The sequence below is a fragment of the Onychomys torridus genome, chromosome 12 (assembly GCF_903995425.1).
Source record: "Onychomys torridus chromosome 12, mOncTor1.1, whole genome shotgun sequence".
NCBI classification, from domain to species: domain Eukaryota; kingdom Metazoa; phylum Chordata; class Mammalia; order Rodentia; family Cricetidae; genus Onychomys; species Onychomys torridus.
Window position 1 is genome coordinate 68,672,247 of NC_050454.1, and position 23,562 is coordinate 68,695,808.

The 23,562-nt window shown below is 49.7% G+C and overlaps 1 protein-coding gene across 3 annotated transcripts; it reads left to right on the forward strand.

The window, feature by feature from the left end:
- Positions 1–1,348: 1,348 nt before the first annotated feature.
- On the forward strand, positions 1,349–22,662 carry Ifngr2 (interferon gamma receptor 2). 3 transcript variants are annotated; one of them, XM_036204024.1, is made up of 7 exons: positions 1,349–1,507; positions 9,444–9,603; positions 15,248–15,441; positions 18,047–18,189; positions 19,537–19,699; positions 20,518–20,672; positions 22,025–22,662. In XM_036204024.1, the coding sequence occupies exons 1-7, from the start codon at positions 1,438–1,440 to the stop codon at positions 22,157–22,159; spliced, it is 1,020 nt and encodes a 339-aa protein (XP_036059917.1). In that variant the 5' UTR covers positions 1,349–1,437; the 3' UTR covers positions 22,160–22,662. The 3 variants fall into 3 exon arrangements, with proteins under 3 accessions (XP_036059917.1, XP_036059918.1, XP_036059919.1); XM_036204025.1 differs by having other exon boundaries at positions 15,251–15,441; XM_036204026.1 differs by lacking the exon at positions 1,349–1,507 and having other exon boundaries at positions 9,462–9,589; positions 15,251–15,441.
- The last annotated feature ends 900 nt before the right edge of the window (positions 22,663–23,562 follow it).

Sequence of the window (23,562 nt, forward strand, 5' to 3'; positions counted from 1 at the left end):
GCCACTTTCAACACACCATGTTGAGAAGGATCCCGACAAACCCTGTTTTCACTTGGCCTGTAAGTACATTTTTGTGTCTCGAAACACTCAAGGCATAGTTCAAATTCTTGCTAGATATCTCATGTCTTTATAACAGGTTGTCTTAGTCAGGGTTTCTATTGCTATGCCGAAACACCATGACCAAAAAGCAAGTTGGGGAGGAAAGAGTTTATTCAGCTTACTGAATAAACACTCCACATTGCTGTATCACCAAAATAAGTCAGGACAGAAACTCATGCAGGGCAGGAACCTGGAGGCAGGAGCTGATACAGAGGCCATGGAGGGAGCTGCTTACTGGCTTGCTCAGCCTGCTCCCTTGTAGAACCCAGGACCACCAGCCCAGGGATAGCACCACACACCATGGGCTGGGCCCTCCCCCATCGATCACTAATTGAGAAAATGCCTTACAGCTGGGTCTCATGGAGGCGTTTGCTCAACTGAGGATCCTTCCTCTCTGATGACTCCAGCTTTTGACATACAAAACCAGCCAACACACAGGCCAACGTCAAGAGTTATGTGGGAGCACACAAGGAGGGTGTGTGGGCCCATGTCAACGTACAGTCCGTTTAAAGTCAACCAGGGCTACCTGAGACCTTATCTCAAAAAACAATAAAGGGAATAGAGAGGCTTCGGGGGTTAAGCGCAGTTGCTGCTCTTAAGGAGGATCTGGGTCCGAAGGACCCTTTTCTTTGACTCTCGGCCTCCGTCTATCCATCCCTTTTGTCGCCCCTTCCTTGTGGCTGAGCTGGAGCATGGAGCCGGTACAAACTTCTCTACCAACAGGCTTGTCCCTGAGAAGGGCTGAGGCCGGGAGCCTGTGCCTGCCCCTCTCTGGGGTCACTTCCTCTTACGCTTCACAACCACTAGGGCCAAACCCAGAGTATTAAGCAATGAATCAAGTTCCTCTACCTTTCCTCCCCCTTCTCTGTGACACCATGTCCCAGGGGGTCCTCTCTCTACTATACCCCTAAGTAACCCTCTGCTTCAAAGAGTTCAGAGCTTAGCGCGTACTGCTGGACCATTAAAGAGAACAGAATACAGAGTAAACGGACGGATCCTCAAGTTTTGGGTGACGGGAGTCAGAAGGTGGGGTGGGGTGGAGTGGGGCTTGGGTGCCCCCCGGGTCTCTCCAGAAGGATGGTCCCAGAGGTCCCTGGCCAGGCTTGGAGGTGGGCTCGGCTGGGTGCGGCCGGGGCCACCGCGGCAGGGTGCGGGGCTGTGGGGACCGTAGTTCCCGGGAACGCCGGGGAAAGTCCCGCGGCGGGGCGGGGCGGGGGCGGGACGCGGGCGGGGCGGCTGTGCGGCCCGGCGGGGAAGAGGCGGGCGCTGCGCTCGCCATGGCCGCCGCGGTACGGGTCTGAGCGGCGTCCACCCCCGCGGTCCCGGGCCGCCCGGGCCATGCGGCCTCCGCCGCTGTGGCTGCTGTCGCTGCTGCTCGGTGGCCTCGGCGCCGCTGCGCCCCCGCCAGGTAAGCGCAGCCCCGGATCCGCGTCTCCCAGGGTGCCGCGTCCACGCGTGGGTGCCGCCGGGAGCCTGCAGCGGGGGTGGGGTGGGGGTGGGTTCTGCAGCGGTTCCCGATCTGCCGGGGCCCGCGATCGGGCGGGGGACTGACCCCGGGGGTTCTGCTGGAGGGGGCTGCCGTGAGGGTGGCAGGGACCGGAGGGAATTCCAGGCCTGGAGCTGGGACGCCGGAGGAGGTCTGCGTCTTTGTTGGCTGCTTGGTGCCAGGGAGATCCCTGAAGGGCAAGGACCAGCGTTTGCTTTGGGCGGCCTGTAGAATCCTGGTACTCAGTTTCTCGGGGTGTTATAAATGAGGAGCAGACGTGCCCGTGTCCTCCAGTGTCTGAGGACAAGGGATCCGCTGAGCCAGACTTTGAATTCCTCCAGCTCTGCCCGGTTCCACCTAGACAGCCCTCTACCTGGGCTTAACTTGGGTCACTTCCTGACCATAAATCAAAACCGATGAAAGAAGACCTCACTGGCCAAGACCAAGAACATTCTGTGTATTTGTTTATGTTTTGCTGGATTCTTTCCCATGCAGAGAGAGTTTCAAAGCTTAGGTAGCTGGAGTCTACAGTGAGTGTATGGTGCGCGCCTGTAAAAAAAAAAAACAAAAAAACCCCGCAGAACTGAGGATGAGAAAGGAGGGTCCTTAAGTTTCCGGGCCAGCGAGGGCTACTCCCAGCCTGCCCCGCTTTTGTTTGTTGTTGTTGTTGTTGTTTAGTTTGGCCGTTAGTTAAATAATTTCATGCATTAGGAAGTTCCCTTCCGTTTGAAGGTGGCCCTGAAGGCTCAGAACCTGTATCAGCATCCCTAGCAAAGGCCCTTAAGTTCCCTGTCTCAAGGGCAGAGGTTCTCCCAGAGGGATGCGCCCTGGTTACACAGATAACTTTTTCTCATGGAGACGTGGTTTAAACCCTGGCCGATGTTCCCCAATTTTGCCTTGAGCAATCTCTGTCTGCCCCTCCCTCGGTCTCCTTTGGAAGAGAGCCTGTGGTTGTCAAGCTGGTGATAGACAAGTGGTACTTGGTTTCAGGGCTGCAGAAGGTGTCTGTGAACTGTTTGTAATTCACCTGCTGTGAGTCCAGAGGTTGACAGACATATTTAGAAACTTTACAACTGACATCGTGGGCGCGGCCATTTTTCTCAAGATTAACTTTTATTCTATTCCACAAAAGTTTTGCTCTGTAGCTCCTTGACAACAAACTGGATCCTTAGGTTTCTTGAAAGTGGTGCAAATGCCTTTGTGCAAATCTCTTATGCCACTCTTTTAACAAGTAAAAATTTCATACTTTTTTTGTAAAAACAACAACAACAACAAAAACCTTACTGGGATATTAAACAAAAAGCAAAGCAAAGGGCAGTGGTAGTGCACACACCTTTAATCCCAGGACCCAGGAGGCAGAGGCAGGTGGATCTCTGAGTTTGAGAGTTGGAGACTAGCTTGGTCTACAGAGTGAGTTCAAGGTCAGTCAGGGCCACACAGAGAAAAACCTTTCCCAGAACTTTTTAGTCACAATGCAGTTAGCAGCGATCATGTGGCCAGCAGGTACTGGGGAAGAGTCTCATACTGTTCCATAGGTTCTGGGACTCGATAGAGTAGCAAATACTCTTAAATGCTGAGCCATCTCTCTAGCCCCCAGAAACAAGACTTTGAAAGGAAAGTTTATGATATCAAGCCCTTCCAGTAGGTTCAAGGGTAGCATAAAAATACTGGACCCAAAACAGTCTGTGATTACTCTCTGTGGTTTTGCTAACTGGCAGCTCTTTGCTGTGGATCAGAAAAAAAAAAGGACAACATCTTTAGTTACTTAATCACCTACACTGAAGAATCAGGGCTTCCACTTGTACTCTGGATTGGCCTCTCGTGTGTGTGTGTGTGTGTGTGTGTGTGTGTGTGTGTGTGTGTGTGTGTTCCATGTGGAGGGTAGGGATTTCATTGCCATTGTTTTCAAGCTTGGAGGAATAAATGTCCAGACTTGTAGTTAGTGTAGACACCACTAACAAGGACAGTCAGTCCCAGACGACCTACAAGCCTTTGGAAACCAGTGGGCATTAGGGAGTCTCCTGTCTGGGTACTGTCTCTGCAGGTGAAACTCTCTTGTAGCTCCCAGCTCCCGTTTCTTAGACAAGCTGCTAAGCTTTGTGTGCATTTTCTCTGTTTTCAACCCTTCTTTTGATGTAAGCAATCTTTGTATTTTACTCCCAGGAAGAGACAAATGATCTAAGGGAAAAGAAAAAAAAAAAAAAAAAAAAAACAAGCAAAAAAAACAAAGACAAAACCAAAACAACAAAAACAAACAAACAAAAACTTGCTATTGGGGGTTTACGAAAAAGGTTTAGTTCCTGGTGAAGGCTGAGGACTGTTTCTTTCTTTACCTGTCCCATTTCAGGTGTGGGAGGTGAGGTCATTGCATTAGTTATGATTCATGTGAAGTTGACCAAGAGGTAGAGAGGGCAAGACTAGAACCAGGGCGTGAGTCTCAGGTTCAAAGATCAGTCTCTGCTGACCTACTCCCCAGTAAGGTCCTACACTTACAGGCTACCCAGCCCTGTGATAGCATGCCATGCTGGAGACCCCGGACTCAAAGCATGAGCCTGTGGGGGACGTCTCAACCCCAAACAGTAACTCTCATCACTTAGGGCCACAGCTCTTGCTCTCAGTGGTGCTGACAAAGGCATCCTGGGAACAGAAGGAAGCTTATGGATGGAGGCCTCAACTAGAATCCTGCCTAGCGCCGTGGAATCTTGCTAGTCCTCACCCCAGCCTTGGTCTCCTTATAAAGAATGAAGCTCCTTCCCATTGAAATATGAGAGTTGGGGATTTAGCTCAGTGGTAGAGCACTTGTCTAGCAAGCGCAAGGCCCTGGGTTCGATCCTCAACTTCCAAAAAAAAATCAGAAATGTGAGAAGCAAACCCAAGATCATAAGTGAAAGTTGGACTGAAGACATGGCTCAGCCGTTAAGAACTCCTGCAGAGGATGGGTTCAGCTCCCAGCACCCACGTCAGGCAGTTCACAGCCACCAGTTCCAGAGGGTCTGGTGCCCTCCGTGGGCACCTGCAAACACATGATACACATAGCCACTCACAGGCACACTCACATACACATAAATAAAATCTTTTTAAAAATAAGTGAAAGACTAAACCAGACATCAGTCTCATTATTTTGAAGTCTTATTATTTTAAAGATGTGATTATAGCTGGGCAGTGGTGGCGCACACCTTTAATCCCAGCACTTGGGAGGCAGAGGCAGGCGATCTCTGTGAGTTGAGGTCAGCCTGGGCTAGAGTGAGATCCAGGAAAGGTGCAAAGCTACACAGAGAAACCCTGTCTCGAAAAACCAAGGGAAAAAAAAAAAAAAAGATGTGATTATTTTCCGTTTTATGATGTCATGTTTTGGACATGGCTGCTTGCTGCCAAGCCTGGTGACTTAATTGTAATATCTAGGACCTACATGGTAACAAGAGAGCCAACTTCCACTAGTCCTTCTCCGCCCATTAATTAATTAATTAATTAGTTAGTTAGTTAGTTAATTAACGATGTCCTCTTTAAGATTATAAGAACAGGCTGGTTCCTGGTTCCCCATAGGTATGGAGGTAGTGAGCTGGTTCCTGAGACATATTTGCAGTGACCAGCGATAGGTGGCCTCAGGCTGGCACAATATTCAATGGCTCTGTCCTGCCATGGCCAGATCAGCATGCCTTCTTCCCCAAGATGCCTGTGTCCCGTGACAGTTAGGTTACATAAAAAGTGGCAGGTCCCTAGACACATGATCTTAAAATAGGGACACTATTTTGTCCTATCTGGGTTATGTCCAGTGTCACATGAGAGACTATTTCAGCAGAATCTAGCCAAGGTAAGGGAACAAATTCTGCCACTTGCAGCTCCTAGGACCATGACCTTTGCCCCTGAAACACCTGCCTCACTCTGATCGGCAGGACTGTAAGATGATGTTTCTTGTCTCACGCCACCAAGGTAGTGGTCATTTGCTGCAGCAACAATAGGAAACAGGCATGGTCCCCGTGGGTGGATGCCAGGGCTTCAAAGACACTGCAGCTCCTCCCTGGTAAGGCTCCCAGACCCCAGGAGGATGAGCAAAGCTCCACTCTGCCTGCCTTCTCCATGGGCCTGCAGACAGTTACAGAGCACTGTGGTAAAGAGATAAGCAGGGTGTAGTCTGTGTGAACGTGCCCTCTGCACCTCGGCCACAGGTCCTTCCATCCTGCCTCCCTGCCCCACCCCTGTGATGTGCCTGGGCTCCAGACACTTGAGACTTCATAGACACTTAAGAACAGGTCAGCCAGGTTGGGGATGCAGCCACACGATCCGGCTGCTAAGGACAGCCTTTTCCGCATGCCTTCCCCATTAGGGTGGCATGAAATCCCCTGGAACCATGAGCCACATTCTGTCAGGTAGTTTGGTTATAGTGCCTCAAGTCTTTGGGACCTCCAGAGAAGTCTCTAGCCCAGAATTGTCATCCCCGCCCTGGCCTGTGAGGTGGGACAAACCATGGCCTCAAACACAAAGCAAGCAAGGAGGAGAGTCTGGGCCTTGGAAGAATGCAATGCTCACTCACATACCTGTGCCTGCTGTTCCAGAGCCCGGGAGAAAACACCCCCAAGCCCAGCAACACTTCACCTTTTCAAAGTGTATGCTCTAGTGTTGAGGGGAGACTGACAGACAGATGCCAGCAACCAAATGAACAGATCTTGGAGCGCACTGGTGGGCCACACCTTTGCATCCAAAGAACTCACTCCTTCCCCAGGAGGACTGTATTAAGAGTGTGCTGTGAAGTGGGGCCTGGTGGCTCAGCCTTTAATCCCAGCACTCCTGCAGATCTCTGAGTTGGAGGCCAGCCTAAGACAACGTTGGAGGAGCCCAGGCTATCTAGTACTAAAGTCTGTGCTTCTGACCTCCCCGGTGTGAAGGACTCAGGTGTGAATTGAGCTTTGTGGGGGTGTGGGGGGGGACGGACACGACACACGGACACAGTAAGAGCTGAGGGCAGGTTTGTAAGTTTACACACACACACACACACACACACACACACACACACACACACACGGCTCTGAGGAGGTCACTCTGCTGAGGCAGTGGCTGAGCAGACCAGGAGGCGGCTTGCTGGAGAGGGAACAGCAGAACTAGGTCCCAAGGCTGAGTGTTGCCCAGGGGCTGTTGTGGAGAGGATGGAGGTCAAGGATGGGCCCCCCAGAGTGTCTCTGGCTGCACCCTCACTCATATCTGCAACAAAAACCTTCCCCTCGACCACACCTCGGAGCGCCAAGTAAGAAGAGAAGGGGAGAGCGGAAGAGGAAGACAAGAGAGGTCCAAGAGGGCGCCCGGCCATAATGGCAGGGTTCTTTCTGTAGAGATGGGGGCGGGGCATGAGCTGGAGGAGTTTAGGGTAGGGGTGGGTGAGAAGAGCTGAGAGGAGCGCCAGGGACTGAGTGAGGTGGAGGCCAGCAGACACTTTGGTATGCCAATAGACACTGCTGTTAGCCGTTTGTCCTGAGTTTCTTTTGGACCTGAGAACAGGATGTCTTTGGTCTCCCACGATGGGTAGAGTGAGGTTCTTTCTAACTTGGGCCCCTTGATGTACCTTTTCTTAGATGGGTGTTTAGATAGGGTCCCAGGAGAGGGAGAAAATATTCCTCTGGTTCCTCTAAAGATGTGAGAGATGGTGAAGGGAAGGTATGGCAGGCAGAATAATGGGGTTTGAAAGAGGGCCAGGCACGAGTCCCTGGACTTTGGGAATACGTGACCTATGACGAAAGGGCATTTCAGGCACGACTGAGCTGAAGAAGATCCCGATGTGGGGAGATGATCCTGGATTCTGAGCTACAGGCTCGGGGTCCTTGAGAGATGTGAGGAGGAGCCAGGAAAGAGAACAGAGAGGCGGGTAACACAAGAGTGTCTTGGCCCAGCACCACCAGAGAAAAGGGGGCGCCTGCCAGAGTGCAAATAGCGGCTAGTGCCCCAGAGTTTCCTCTCGGCAGCTCCAGAAGGAAAGGGAGGCTCTGCCGCCACCTCCATCCTGGGCCTGTCACACACCTCTGACTTCCAGAATGATGATAAATGGTACATGTGATAAAAACATAAATGGCAGGTGACATCTGGGTTGTTGAAAGCTCTTGCATTTGAGGTGATACGCCACAGCAGCGACAGAACCCCCATGCAGGCAGGGAAAAGGGCGCATTTATGAGATTCCTTGATGGGCGCCTGGCTTTGGCCAAGCCCCCCAGCTCATGGGCACTGCCGCGCAGGCAGACCTCTGGCCATCTGCTCAGTTCGAGTCAGCCTCAGGGAGCTGAGTGGGCCGGCCCTCTGCCACGCTGACGTTGGTGCAGGTTCTTCCGCGGCCCCATGTGAATGGGCAGCAGTGTTGGAAGAAGAGCCAGGGTGAGAGCAGCCCGAGCTCGCGGAGGTGGAGGCGCTGGGCATTCCGTGAAGAGACGGGCGGCTGCAGCCTGGTGGTGGTGTGGCATGCCACGGGGCGAGGGGAGGGTGGGGTGGGGAGGTCGAGTCTGGAGGCTCCTCTGCATCCTTCTTCGGGCTCGCTCAGAGGAGCTTTCAGAAAACATGTGGTTTGAATTTCCTGCTTTGAATTCTGGAGCAGCATGTTTTTCTTTCCACCCTCTGAATATTTCTCATTAATCTTTCGATCAGAGAAAGTGTTATCATGATGTCTCTTTAGAGAGAAGGTTCCAGTGTTCTCAGCCTCTAGCCCCGCCTACAGGGTATCTCTCTGACAGGATGGGTTGGAACTGGTTTATTTCAGGTCACCATGAGAGGGGGACCCTGCTACCTCGAGGGAATGCGGTGTTTTGTCATTTGTGGCTCTCAAAGCTGGGAGGCAGCACATTTCCTCACCTGTGTGGTATGGAGTGCTGAAGGTCTTGGAGGAGCCGATGATGTCACGTGCCTTTGGGAGTTGCCTGCCTGATTTGGGGCATCTGCATCCCCACATACATGCGGGGTCATCTTGGTACCCTACCTGGGCCACTTAGATCCTTCCTGACAGAATCTTTACTCCAGCTCTGTGGGGTGTTCTGTTACTGCTTAGGGTTAGGGTTATTCTTGTAGAAAAATGGAGACTTGGGCAGCCCAGAGTCCAGGCAGTTACAGATGGTAAGTCTGAGATCCCGATGGAGCCAGGCTGTGGTCCTACCAGACGCTCTCCCAGCTGGAGCCCGCAGGTGGAGGTGTGGCTTCAAACCCTTCTCCCATTGTCCACAGTTGGCATCCCGACAATCAGACCCTGAGGATGTGCAGGTGTTCGGGTGTGCCTTGAGAACAGGTGCTCCCTTTCCTGAACTGTGCCAAGAGCTGTGTTGAATAAATGGCTTTGATAACATGCCCTGAAATGTTTTGTAATTGAACATTCTCTTCTGAATGTCCCCCTTCTCTCTCCCCGCCACTCCCTGCCACGTTCCCTGTTTGCCCATCCCCCCTCATTCCCATCTGCCCCATCCCCCCTCATTCCCATCTGCCCCATCCCCCCTCATTCCCATCTGCCCCATCCCCCCTCATTCCCATCTGCCCCACCCCCCTCATTCCCATCTGCCCCACCCCCCTCATTCCCATCTGCCCCATCCCCCCTCATTCCCATCTGCCCCATCCCCCCTCATTCCCATCTGCCCCATCCCCCCTATTCCCATCTGCCCCATCCCCCTCATTCCCATCTGCCCCATCCCCCCTCATTCCCATCTGCCCCATCCCCCCTCATTCCCTATCTGCCCCATCCCCCATCCCCCCTCATTCCCTATCTGCCCCACCCCCATCTGCCCCACCCCCTCATTCCCATCTGCCCCACCCCTCCTCATTCCCATCTGCCCCACCCCCCCATCCCCCCTCATTCCCATCTGCCCCATCCCCCCTCATTCCCATCTGCCCCACTCCCCAGCCCCCCTCATTCCCTATTCCTCTCAAGACCCCGATTCCCGGCTTGCTGCCCCTCAGCACCTGGAGCTTCTCCTGTACAATGACGAGCAGATTCTCAGTTGGGCGCCATCACCCCCCAGCAACGACACGAGGCCAGTGGTCTACCAGGTGGAGTATAGATAGTAAGTAGATGCTCCGTGGGCATCCTTGCTGGGACCTGCTGGGGAGGTGGCTGGAACGTGGAGGCAGCAGGGCTGGAAAGAGACCTGTGGGTGGCAGGTATTTTCTTGGATTGAGATCTCATAACCTCCCACCCACCGGAGGCCGACTCAAGTCGGTCTGGTTGTCAGAGCGCACTGGCTGCCGGGTACGGGTAAGCTCCTTTAGTGGTGAAAGTTAATCCCTTTGTTCCATTCACAGTAAGAGCTGACTTCCGCCTAGGAAAGGAAAGGGGGCAGCTTTCAGGTTTAAAACCTCAACGTCCAAATTCAGCCTACTGAGGAATTCATTCAGCAGACTACAATGAGTTCTGGGTTTCTCACTTGGTTTTCTGTTTTGAATCACGTACTGTTCTCTCCCTTTGTTCTGCCTCTCACCTTTCTGTGTTTCTCCACTGCTGGCCACAGCTTGGTCTGCGACGCAAGAACTCCACCATGGAAGGAGTGTGCGCAGTGAAGTGGTTTGGTTTGGTTTTGTCCTATAAGTTAATTGGAGATCAAGGTGAAGTCACGGGGCACTGTTTACTTGTTTGTTTTGAGACAAGCATTCTTGTTTTGCTCTTGTAGTCCTGGAGCTAGAGATTCCCCTGCCTCAGCCTCCTAAGTAACTGGGATTCTAGGCCCATGCCACTATACTTAGCATACTGAACTTTGCTAAGAAGGCTTCCAAGAGCTTCATGTTATAGATTAACTTGATTCTAGGTTTTTGTTTGTTTGTGGTGTGTGTGTGTGTGTATGTGTGTGTGTGAGTGTGTACACATGCATGTGTATGTGTGTGTGAAAATGTGTGTGCATATGTGAGAGTGTGTGCGTGTCTGTGTGTAGGCATACGGATGCCAGGTTGTATGTCCAAGTACCTTCCTTAGTCCTGCCCTCCCTTATTTTCTTGAGGCAGAGTCTCTCATTGAACCTGGAGTTCTCTGATTCGGCTAGATTGGCTGGCCAGGGATCTGCCCGTGTCTCTGCCCATCTCTCTTCCCCACTGCACTGGGGTTTTACAGGTTCACTTGAGTACTGAACCTGGGCCTGTGGGCTGTCAGCTTAATGGTAGCCATTTCCCCAGCCCCTTCCTTCCTTCCTTTTTGCTAAACATCTTACAGCCTTTCATCAGGGGGTGAGGTTGGTTTTAGTAAAAGAAGCTTTGGTTGCTTTTAGGATACTCACAATAGCAAAGCCAAATCTACAGGAAACACTGTGGGAGATTTTAAAGTTAAATAGTAGGTCACAGATAGCTGCATCCAGGCTGCATGGCCTTAGCGTTTCATCTTTAAAGAACCAAACAAGCATTGGTAGCTGACATTACAGGAATGGAGGTTTGGCTGGAACAAAAACAAGCATGCTGTCCCCTCATGGTGCTGGAAGCCTGGGTCACAGCTTGCTGCCACACTCACAAAGTCTGCTGTCTCAAGACATGTTTTCTTCTGATTGCTCTAGCAGTACGTGTTCTTTGTAGGACACCCAGAAGAACGAGAGTCGGTGTAACCTGCTGTTCTCCATGCAGAGTGAGCATGTAAACCTACAACCGAGCCTGGGGATAGGGGCCCAGAGAGGAAACAAGGATAGCCAAGCATTAATGAGACCCCGGGTCTTCTCAGGAGGAAGCATCACAGGCACTTCTGGTTCCTGAGAGAGGGGTCACCGAGGGAGGAGGGTCCCATTGTGTGACATAGGAGACAAGTGAATGTAAAGATTTGAGGAGTACTGACTGAGACGCCGTATGTGGTGGAAATAGGACCCGAAAACATTTGTTCGGTGCTTGCTGAGTACTGGGTACACGTTTGGTACTTTTCTTATATCTACGCAGTCTTCCCTATAACTCCAGGAAGCAGATACTGCACTTGGGCCTTCTCTTAAAAAAGAAAAAGAGGGGGCTAGGGATTTAGCTCAGTGGTAGTGCCTAGCAAGCGCAAGGCCCTGGGTTCGGTCCTCAGCTCTGAAACAAAAAAAGAAAAGAAAAGAAAAAGAAGTGTGTGTGTGTGTGTGTGTGTGTGTGTGTGTGTGTGTGTGCGCATGTGTGTGTGTGTGTGTGTGTACATATAAACGCAGATTCCTTATTATTTACTTTGGGTGTGCACTGAGGAGGCGTGGATGCCACAACCAGTGTGTGAGGTCAGGGGACAGCTTGCCAAGGTAGCCCTCTTCTTCTACCCTGTGGGTCCTGGGGACTGCACTCAACCTAAAAGCGCCTTCCCCCAGTGAGCTAGCCATCCACTGGCCTGACTCTTCTCCGAGAAACTCTGTTAAGAAATTAGAATTGGGGGCTGGAGAGATGGCTCAGAGGTTAAGAGCACCGACTGCTCTTCCAGAGGTCCTGAGTTCAATTCCCAGCACCCACATGGTGGCTCACAACCATCTGTAGTGAGATCTGGTGCCTCTTCTGTGTACATAATAAATAAATAAGTAAATCTTTAAAAAAAAAAAGAAAGAAAGAAATTAGAATTTGAGTGGGCAGTGGTGGTGCACGCCTTTAATCCCAGCACTTGGGAGGCAGAGGCAGGCGGATCTCTGTGAGTTCAAGGCCAGCCTGGTCTACAGAGTGAGATCCAGGACAGGCATTAAAACTACACAGAGAAACCTTGTTTGGGGGTCGGGGGTTGTAGCAGGAATCTTAACAGGTCTTATTAATAAGAACAAGCCTGAGGCCAGCTATTGGGGTGAGTGCTGGAAGATCAGAGAGACAGAACAGGCCACAGCTTCCTCACCTCTCCAGTTCCTCAGCTGGTCTTGTTTCTTCAGACTACAAGCTTCTGAGTCCTCATCCAAATGAATTTCAGCTGAACTGTGCTGCTCAAAGCCTAAAAGCTTAACCAGCCAAATGCTTCTAGTTTCTGGTCTTCACGCCTTATATATCTTTCTCTTTCTGCCGTCACTCCCTGGGGTTAAAGGCGTGTGTCTCCATGCTGGCTGTGTCCTTGAACTCACAGAGATCCGGCTAGCTCTGCCTCCCCAGTGCTGGGATTAAAGGCTTGCACCACCACTGCTCAGCTTCTTCTATGGCTTGCTCTGACCCATTTTCTAGCCACCATTTTTGGCTCTGTATCTAGTGGCTGTCTGTTCTCTGACCCCAGATAAATTTATTAGGGTGCACAATATTTTGGGGAACACAGTACCACTACAGGGGGGTTCAGAGAAACTAGAATTTGCTACAGGGGATCTGTCTGACTGTTGCTTTAAAAAAATATTTTCTAGGGGCTAGCAAAGTGCCTCAGATGGCAAACACATGCTGCCAGGTTCAGTCCCCAGGTTCAATCCCCACTTAGACTACTGCAGGTGTCTTCTGACCACACACACACTGACACACGTGTATCCACACACACAGACACAAATAAGTAAATACATGGAAGATTTTAAATAATAATTTAAAAACGAGTTTTCTAGCCAGGCGTGGTGACGGGTAACTGCAATGCTCACACTTGGGAGCAGATGAATTGCAAATTCAAAGTCAGCCCAGGTTTCACAGCAACACTGCGTCTCAAGAAAGTAAATCAATCAAATAAAGAGCAAATGCATATCTTCTGGGCTGTGAGCTCTGGTGGAACCTATGTTTGACTTGCGTAAGGCCCAGGGATTGATGCTACCCCGGTTTTATTTTGTTGTTGCTGTGATAAAACACCCTGACCAAAGCCACAGGGGAGTTCAGACACTGTCTGTCACAGCCGGGAGCGGCTCACGGCACATCCACATCACATCACATCCCTCAGAGGAATGAATGTACACTGTTAGTGCTCATCTCACGGCCCCATCTGACAGAAACTCACCAGGACCCAAACTCCGGGAGCAGTGCCGCCCACAGTGTGCTGGACCGTCACACACAGTCATGTGCCCAGGCCAGCCTGATGCAGACAGTGCCCTCACTGAGACTCTGCCCAGGAAAGTCTAGACTGTGTCAAGTTGGCAGCCAAAATTAACCATCACACACAAAAAGTTAGGTAATTTCTGAAACAGAAGTACGAAATGAGTCAGCGCAGGAAAAGCCAGGACGCCCCGTCTCATTAATAAAGCGCAGACTGACTGATGTAGTGAGGTCCGGTGGTGAACGGTGCATTGAGATGTGTTCATTTCATTGTTCATTTAAATGAAACAAAATCACCTCATTTTGACCTTCCGTGTGGAAAGGGAATCCTTCCTTCCTATTCCCCTGTAAGTCTCTTTTCTGAGAGATTTTTTTAAAAAATGTTGTTCTGAGATAGGGGCAAGGTTGGAAGATAGTCCAGGAGCTGGGGGGCAGGGGTGGGGCGGGGGAGGCCGAGGACAACAGAGCAGGAGTGCTTAATTCCCTGAGGAATCAGGGAGTGAGTCCTTTGAGATGTAGGGCCTTTTCCTCCAAGTTCAACAGCTGGCAGAATGGGGTTGGCAGAATAGGGGTTAGAAGTCTTTAAGAAAATACTCATTCTGGGCAGGGGTTCCTGCTGTTCACAACCCTTCTCTTCCTCTGCTCGGAGACCCTGGGATTAAATACTGTGTGTATGTGATGAGGAGCTCCCTTGGGCACCCTAGACACCCGTTTCAAAATGACAGACATATAGACAACAACATGTCTGCCAGCTGATGAACGTATAGACAAAGTGTGCTTCTCCCCCCCCCCCCATACAAAGGGATCGTTCTTTCTTCCTTTTTTCCTTGCTTCTTCCTCTCCTTCCTAGTTTTGGAGAAAGGGTCTACCTATGTGTTGCAGACTGGTCTGAAAGTCATCATGTAATCCAGGCTGACATAATCCATGTGTCATGGCCTCTAGAAAACTAGGATTTCTGGTGAGCGCCATCACAGCAGGCTCCATTGGGAGTTTGGAGTCAGAGGAAGGAAGAAAGCTGATCCGTGGGACCAAGGAGATAGTTCAGGGTGGGAGAACTAGCTGCAAGCCTGAGGACCTGGGTTCAGTCCCTGGAACCCACACAGTGTAATAGAGAACTGTTCCACACAAGTTGTCCTCTGACTTCCACATGTGTGATGTGGCATACACACACACAAATAAATGTAAAACGCAAAGAACTCATACATGGGGCTAGAGAGATAGCTCAGTGGTTAAGAGTGCATACGTTCATTTTCCCAGCACCCAAGTGGCTGCATGTAACTCCAGTTCCAGGGGACCCAGTGCCCTCTCCTGCCTTCCTTGGGCTCCTGGATGGATGCAGGTGGGGTACATGAACGCTCAAAGGCACATATGCATTCACATAAAAATAAAACACAAAAATGTTTAAAAAAGAATTAATACATTCTATAGCATGAATGGGCCATCGTAGGCATCCAGATGGTATGCGGTTCCATTCAGAATGAGAGAACCTGTTGAGACAGAGAGTACATCCCTTGTTGCCTGTGACTGGGGCACCAGGTTGAGGAAAAATGGAGAATTCCTATCAATGGATGCCAGGTGGGGTTTTTTTTGGGGGGGGGGGGGGGGGGGTAGCAACGTATTTTAAAATTGGCCTAATAGTAGTTGGCTGTCCAAAAACATTGTGTTGAATACATCAAAACAGATATGGCCTATGAATTAATTCTTAGCAAAGAGTTTTCGTACTTGACCTTTGCTGAAGGAGAAGTGATTGCAGCTTTTTTGTAGGAAACAGTGCCTCTGGAGAACAGTGAATTGAAATCTTGTTTTCTTTCCTAGCAGTACAGGTTCTTGGACCGCGTTCAAAGGGGTGAATTGTACTGACATCACAGTGACAAGGTGTGACTTCACGGGAGGTGGCCGACTGAAGGGCTTCCCAGGCTTATACAGTGTTCTCTTGCGAGTTCGAGCCAGGCAAGGAGAACGCACGTCTGACTGGGTCACCTCGACTAGGTTTCAACGCTACTGTAATGGTAAGAGAACTCAGGCAGAAAGCTTTACACGGGTTAGGGAGACTGCTCTTGTACAGAACCAGGTTCGGTTTCTAGCACCCCCATTGGAGAGCCCACAACTAACTACCTTAAACTCCAGCTCCAGGACATCAAACACCCTTTTCTGCCTTCTTGGGCACCCACATACCACACAGAGGTAAATAAAGTAATACACCTTTAAAAAGAAGTGCTCTACAATACCCAGGTTTTCTTCACATGCCTCATCGGTGAGCAATGTTGAACCCGCCCTAGATCTTGGCCCTTGTCCTAAACAAGCCAAAGACAAACAGGGAGGGTTGTGAGAGACTGCTGACCCCAGGGGCTGATGCTAAAGGAATGTGATTTGCCACACCAGGCTCCGAATTTGACCCGCCCCCTTGTTACTGTAAATAATGTTTTCCTGGAAGACAGTTACAGCCCTTTTTCGTTTGCTTTGCTGCGGTTCTGGAGAGCTGGGGGCCTGATGCGTGCTGACCGGTGCTGGACTACGGAACCACAGTCCCCACCTGTGTGTTGGGTGAGACACTGGTGTGTCGGGTCCTAGTCTCCCTTCCTGGTCCAGCACAACTGATCTTATGATAGAAAGATTTTCACTCAGACTTCAGCAGTGCCTGTCATGCAAGGTTTTCCGTGAACGTTGAACTGCAGGATGAACCAGTGTGTCTCGGGTTCTTAGGAAGCAGAAACCTCAGGTGCTGTGTCTGTCACAGTTCTGCCATGCCAGACGCTTCCTCAGTCTGTGGTTGGTTCACACACACTTGTATCTTGACAAATAAATCCAAGCAACTAGGGGGATGGCTCAGTGGTTAAAGCTCTTGCCACACAAGAAGACCAAAGTTCGGATCCCGAGAAACATATACAGTTACCAAGGGTATGGGTGCCCCTCCCTGTAATTCCATCCCCAGATGGGGTCCCCAAAGGAAGCTGGCTAAAAGTGAAGAGGGGTAAGAGTGATCAAGCATCAGTCCTGATATCAGCCTCCTGCTTCCACATGTGCACTCACACACAGGTGCATGCACACACAGGTGCACAGACACATGCACACACACACACACACACACACACACACACACACACACACACCACACATAACACACATACACCATACACACCACACACACCATACACACCACACACACCACACACATACACATAAAACACACACACCACACACCATACCTCACACATCATACACAACACACACACACACACACACACACACACACACACACACACATACGGAATCCAAATATAAGACAATTAGAGATGTAACCACTGTCTAGACAGTTGATGCTGTATATTAAACAGTTACAGTTATTTATTTGGTCTAGGTTGGGGTTTTGTTTGTTTGTTTTCTTGGTTTTCGAGACAGAATTCTCAGTCCTGGCTGTCCTGGAACTGTCTTAAACTCACAGAGATCCACCTGCCTCTGCCTTTTGAGTGCCGGGATCAAAGGCATGCACCACCATGACCTGGCTGGGCTAGGTTTTTATTTTTTATTTTTTTAAGAGGTGAGATCCTAGTTAGAATGGCAGATTTTATTGTTACCATTATTACAACACAAAATATAATCGAAATTTTAAAATTAAACTAAGCAAAGAAGTTTAACTAAATAAAAAATCCTCACAGTAATCCAGAACCATTAAAATGTCAGCTTATTAAAAAATGACCTGGGGATAAGGGTGGCACACACTTTTAATCCCATCACTTGGGAGGCCGAGACAGGCAGATCTCTGTGGGTTCAAGGCCAGCCTGGTCTACAGAGTGAGTTCCAGGACAGCCAGAGCCACACAGAGACCCTATCTCAAAAAACAACAATATAAGAAACCCCGGATGATAGGGTAAATGTTATATTACAACCAAACTTAATCCTGTCTACTTACACACATACACATGAACACGATAGACTAGGATCCTCATGGGAGGGAGGGCCTGCGTTTTTTTTCTTTTTGAGTTTGGGTACCTCCCTTTAATATTATGCTTTTCAGATCTACTAATTACTCTGCAAAGTTCAAATCTTACACATCTTTTCCCACCCTGAATAAAAACTTGACCTCTGGCTTAACTTTATGTCCTGTTTGTCTGGGATTCTGATGCCAGCCATGATTCTGGAAGCTTTGCTCACTGTCAAATGACCTCCAGCTGAGAAACAGCATCTCAGCTGAGTTTTGAATGCCTTGTGCAAGGCCCTATCCCTGAGACGTGCTGAGTGCAGACTCCTGTAACTAGGCATGTTCCTCCCTGGTGGGAATCAGGAAAAAACGTCCATGTAGTTCTAACAGAAAGCAGCTCCGAGGGCCTTTTGGCAGGGGTGAGTCCTGCACGCGCCACATGTGGTTTGGGGCCACATGTGGGATCTGCAGGGCTTCCCTGCCACTTGGATGTTGGCTTCTCAGCCAACAGCACATTCAAAGCAGGCTTCTGAGTACAGCCCATTGCTTATATAGGTATAAAGGTGTGCATACACAAACATGTAGAGGTATGTTGGGTTGACTATAGATATACAGTCTGCATATACACGGTGTATGTGGGTATGTAGATTGAGTATCTGTTATTCATGAGTTGTTTGTTTGTAATTCTATTTCAGTTACTGTTGGGCCTCCGAAAAACATCTCCGTGACCCCAGGAAAAGGCTCTCTCACCCTCCACTTCTCCCCTCCCTTTGATGTGGCAAGGGAGGCAGGTTTTGAGTATCGCGTCCGCTACTGGGAAAAAGCGGGAGCCCAGCAGGCAAGAACACATCTCTTCTTTGTTTGGGGTTTCTTTTCTTTAGAGTTTCTGATTCAGAAGAAAGGCTTTCCACGTGACACAGGAGGGAGACCAGGGTCCCCCGTGTCTCCTGGAGCTTGAGCCCTGAGCCGTCTTAATCTCCTTGCTAGCCTTGCTGTCTCTGGGAGGATCTGACCTGCCTTTGGTGCCGTCCATTCCTGTTGTCTGGTTCCATTTGTAGGCTTTGCTGGTTCCTTGTCTTGGTGGGTTTGCTGTATCTGGGCTTTGGGGAGCTATAAGGACCTGTTGCCCTTCAAACCCTTTAGATAATTAGGCCTTGCGGACGGCCATAGATCTGTGATGTCACTGCAGTTATGGTCAGACAATAAAAAACATGGGAGCAACCCCAGGACAAGCCTCCCTGGCATCAGCCTTTCCCTTTGACGGGACCACTTTTGATGTGGACTACATGATCTGCGGTGTCGTGTAAATGGTTTGAATGGTTTTCGAAAAGGCCATGCATGACTAGGTGGAGGTCACCTGAAACCCCCAGGGATTAATACTTCCAAGTATGAGAGAGCACACACGGGACATCACAGTTCAAACGGGGCGCTTTGTTCAGCTTAAGCCACGAGACAGATGTGGTCAGTGGGAAGGCTGACAGGGACATCAGATCCAAGGGACCTTGTCAGCCTGAGACCCTTGGGTCAAGCTATCTCCTGAGGACATAAATACCTCCAGTCACTTTGACCAGAACTACAAAGGGATCAGCAAGTTTCACCTCAAACCAGAAGCCATTTGGGAATTAAAGGAAAAACATCTCTGATTTCTGACCCAAGACACAGATGTTTATTGTCTGTGTGTGAGGTATATGTACACGTGTGAATGTGCACGGTACACACATCCACACTTGGGTGTGTCGAGGACAGAAGTCAATGTCAGGTGACCTCCTCTGTTGCTCTCCACCTTATTTTTTTTGAGACAGGGTCTCTCTCTGCACCTGGAGTTCACCATTCAGCCAGCAGCCTGCCTGGCCACTGGGCTCCAAGGATCCACCTGTCAACATGCCTGATTTTTACATGGCCGCTGATGATCTGAACTCATCTCCTTGTGATTGATTACACAGTGAACACTGCCCACTGAACCATCTCCCCAGCCCAATGTATTAATTTTATAGGAGAAATTCTTAAACTAGAAATTAGAATTCGTTAAGTTCTGGTTGCTGCATGAGGCTATGAGCGCTCACAGGCCTGCCATCTTGTTACCATTCATTTGTGCTTGCTGTGGATTTGAGGAGGCCGGAGAAAAGCTAAGAGCCAGTTGGCCCTACTGGTTGGCTCACCTGTGTGGCTGGTGCTGTCTACCCAGGTGAGAGGCCCTTTCAAGAAGAACTCCATTGTGTTGGATAATTTGAAGCCGTTCAGAGTATACTGTTTACAGACCGAGGCACAGCTGATTGTGAGAGAGAAAAATATCTGTCGTCCTGGGCTTTCATTAAGCAACGTATCTTGCCATGAAACAGCAGCGGATGGTAAGACGTACCTTCATTTATCCGTTACGTGTTGCTAAGAGGCTTCTCCCGAGATAGTGAAGATGGGTGTGCTGTGGGGTGGCAGGTGGTAGGAGCAGAGAGACCCCGAATTGCTTCCCTGGAAGTCTGATCATGTTGGGGTCTGTAGCAGCAAGGGGCTGCCATGATTAGACTACGTTGCCGCCACAACACCTGGGACCAGAAGTATGTCAGGTTTGACATTTTCTTGTTTCAGATTTTAGTATATTTGCATATGCATAATGAGGTGTCTTAGGGATGAGTCCCAAGTCTGAACACAAAATGTCCCCTTATGTTTTATAGATACATAACACAAATAGCCTGAAGGTTTTATATAATATTTTTAGTATACTGATGTTTGGGAATTTTTTCATGACATTTTTATTTACTCTGTGTGTGTGTGTGTGTGTCTGTGTGTGCAGTTGAATGGCGGTCAGAGGACAGCTCTCCTGTCACCACACGGGTCTCCAGGCTCACACTGAGGTCTGTCAGGCTTAGGGCAAGTGCCTTTCCTTGCTGAACTGGCTCACTGCCCCAAGTACACTGGTCCCCAAAGTGTGACCCATCACATGAATGTGGATGTGGAACTTTCCACTTGTGGGATCATGACAGGGCAGTTTTTTATTTTGGAATAGAATTTTTCAGATCGAAATTATTAATTTAAGTGCACACACAAGGTGAGGATGGGAGAGCGAGGCGGCCCGTCGGTTTTACTGGGACACGAAGGTGGTCAAGCAGCGGTGGATGAAACGTGGACTGCCATTTGTGTCTTGCTTACTTTTATGTCTTTTTTTTTTTAGCCTCCACTAGTCTGCAAGTCATCCTGATCCCCGTGGGGACCTTTTCCTTGCTGCTGGTGCTGACAGGGGCCTGCTTCTTCCTGTTCCTCAAATACCAAAGCCGGGTGAAATACTGGTTTCAAGCCCCACCAAACATCCCGGAACAAATAAGGGAGGTCAGTGAGCAGATGCCTAAGCAAGTGACCCAGCAGGGCTCTGGTGCCCAAGAGCACATACTGGAGTTTTAAATGGTATAGCTAGAAGCTGGGCAGGGTGGCACACACCTGTGATCCCAGCACCCACAGGGTAGGAGAGAACTGACCCCCCCCCCCCACACACACACACAGAATCAAGAGTAGCAGAATGAATGTTGGATAACATCGGAGTCTGTGGAAACACGGGGCACCCGTGGTGACACCGTTAGAGAAAAACAGGTCCTGATGACCCCTGGGGTTTTCCTGGGCTCATCCTGCCTCTCGGGTACAACCCTCAGAGGAGCCGAGTCTGGGTTTACCACAGCCGTTTCTCTGGGGCAGGAATCTAAGGTTTTGATGCACTTGCTTGGGAAAGTGTGAAAAAATGCCAAAGGTCGCTGGTGTTACGTGAGAATAGAGAACGGTTTCACTTCTGCGTCTGGGGTTTCACACATGCGCGTGACTCCGTTAGCATTTGATGTCTCTCTTTCAGCACTTATAAGCGGCAGGCAGAGCCTTGGAAACTCGCTGGTTATAGCCAAGGACAAAAGGGGAAGTTCAGGGCTGTGGGACGTCTCTTCCTGTGAGGACCCTCACCCCACCCCAGCGTACCCCAGGGCTGTGGGCAAGCGGGAGGAGGGGCTATGGCAGTCCTTAGGGAGCTGCTTTACCCCATCACAGCTGAATGAAAGCTGAAGGTTACTTCTTTTATTTTAGTGGGGGGTGGGGGGTACATGATGTGTGTGGAAGTCAGAGGACAACCTTCAGGAACCAGTTCTCTCCTTTCATCCGGTGGGTCCCAGGGATCAAAGGCAGCCGGTTAGGCTAGGCAGCAAGCACCCTTACCATTCAAATGTTATATTTCTTAAGTATTTTCAAGTTCATAATCCACTAAATGTACACTGAGTCCTGCCCTTCACAGCTTATATCAGATGAACATGGTTGGCCCTTAAGTCTCAGGACGTTTGATTTGGTTTTGGTTTTTAACAATTCTGGGGATGAAACCCAGGCCCTTATACTTGCTAGACAAGTACTCTTGCATGGGGCTCCACCCCAGGCCTGCCTCTGGAGCCATGTTAAAGGTATTCCTGAGATGAGGGACAGAGACGGGCGCATGCTGGAAATCAGGGCTGGACATGTGCCAGCAGCAGAATGTGTGTTTACCATGGGCCAGCATCAAGGAGTAACAATAGAGTATTGTCATTGATGGTATTACTTCATTAGTCGACAGAGTTATACCTGAATATAATATGACATTTCCAACTACAAGGAGAGACCTGGAGACCTGGCGTGTGGAACTGTGTATAACTCTTTTGCCTTCTAACCTTTCCTAGTATTTAAAGGACCCAGATCAACCCATCTTAGAAGCCTTGGACAAGGACAGTTCCCCAAAGGATGATGCCTGGGACTCTGTGTTAATCATTTCCTCTCCAGAAGAGGAACAAGATGATTTGCTCCAAACACTATGAGCCAAGGCACCGGTCCCTGATTGCCCAGGAGGACGATGATGAGACCATTCTGCCTGGACTCTGCGGGGACCACCAATGCTCCAAGGACTTCTGCCTCAGGGAGGCCAAAAGGCCTCGGGGAAGACTGTGTATTGTTTATTTTTTATGAGTTTTCTGGATCATACAAGTATCTAAACGGATTCCACAGAAAAATATCTCAGGAAAAAAAAAATGTTTCTCTTAACACTAAAAAGGCATATGATCACTTACTGTTAGCTGCCCTGGCGGCGAGAGACTGGGGCCCTCTCTTCACTTTGGGAATGGTTGTCCTGGCCATCCCAGCCTGTCACAAAGAGGGTCCCGTCATGTCCCCTTCATGTCCATTGTGATTGCTTAGTGTTTGCCTCGAATGGACATGGCCCACCCCTGTACCTCACACATAACGGTGATTAATCCTGTAAATAGTGCCATGATAATTTAAGTCAGGTTTTTTTAAAGCTAGAAATAAAGGGTTGTATATTGAACTTTAAAAAGTCTGTGAGTTTTTCTTCTTCACCCTTCACCTGCTTTACCTTCCTTTCTTTGGCCATTTTTCTACCAAGTATTGACTTTTGAGAAGTTTTAGCCAGGAATGGTAGCGCACGCCTTTTATCCCAGCACTATGGAGGCAGAGGCAGAGGCAGGCGGATCTCTGTGAGTTTGAGGCCACTCTGATCTACATAATAAGTTCCAGGAAGCCAGGGCTATGTAGAGAGACCCTCCATCAAAACAAGACCAAAAAAAAAAAAAAAAAAAAAAACCAATTGTTTCAAAAACTTGGGTTTTCTTAAGTAACGTTCAGTAGAGCTGCTGAGTCCTCAGGAGACCTCCACCAGAAAGAAGTTCCTGCTGTTGCCACCGAATTCTTCAAAGTCATGAGGGTATTTCCAGAGGTACCATCAGCATGTGAGTCACAAATGAGTCACACTGTGTTGACCCAGTAAAGGGAGACAGACGGCCACCAACCATGTCACCCACAAGCACGCATGAACCGATGACCGCTCTTGCTTGGTTTCCCAAAGGTGAATTTCAAACCTATTCATATGAGTTAACATTTAGGGAAGAATGTGTAGCTCGCCCCTCTGCCACACCACGGTGGCACAGTGCCCATGTGGCCCTCTCTGAGGAGAATCCCTGCCAACAGCCTTTGCTGGCAGTGAGAGGAGACTCGCAGACTCAGGCCGATGAAACATGTTGGCAAAGCCTCCTCATCCTGTTGGGCTGTGTCACCAGTAGGAAGCGAGGTGCCTCTCTGACTAGGCATTGTCTACCTGGCCATCTTGGTGGTGGGGTGGGGGTGGGGAGTTGAAAGTTAAAAGGACAGGATTATGGTCAGTAGTAGAGTGCTTGCCTAGCATGCTCGGGCCCTGAGTTCCATTCCCAGT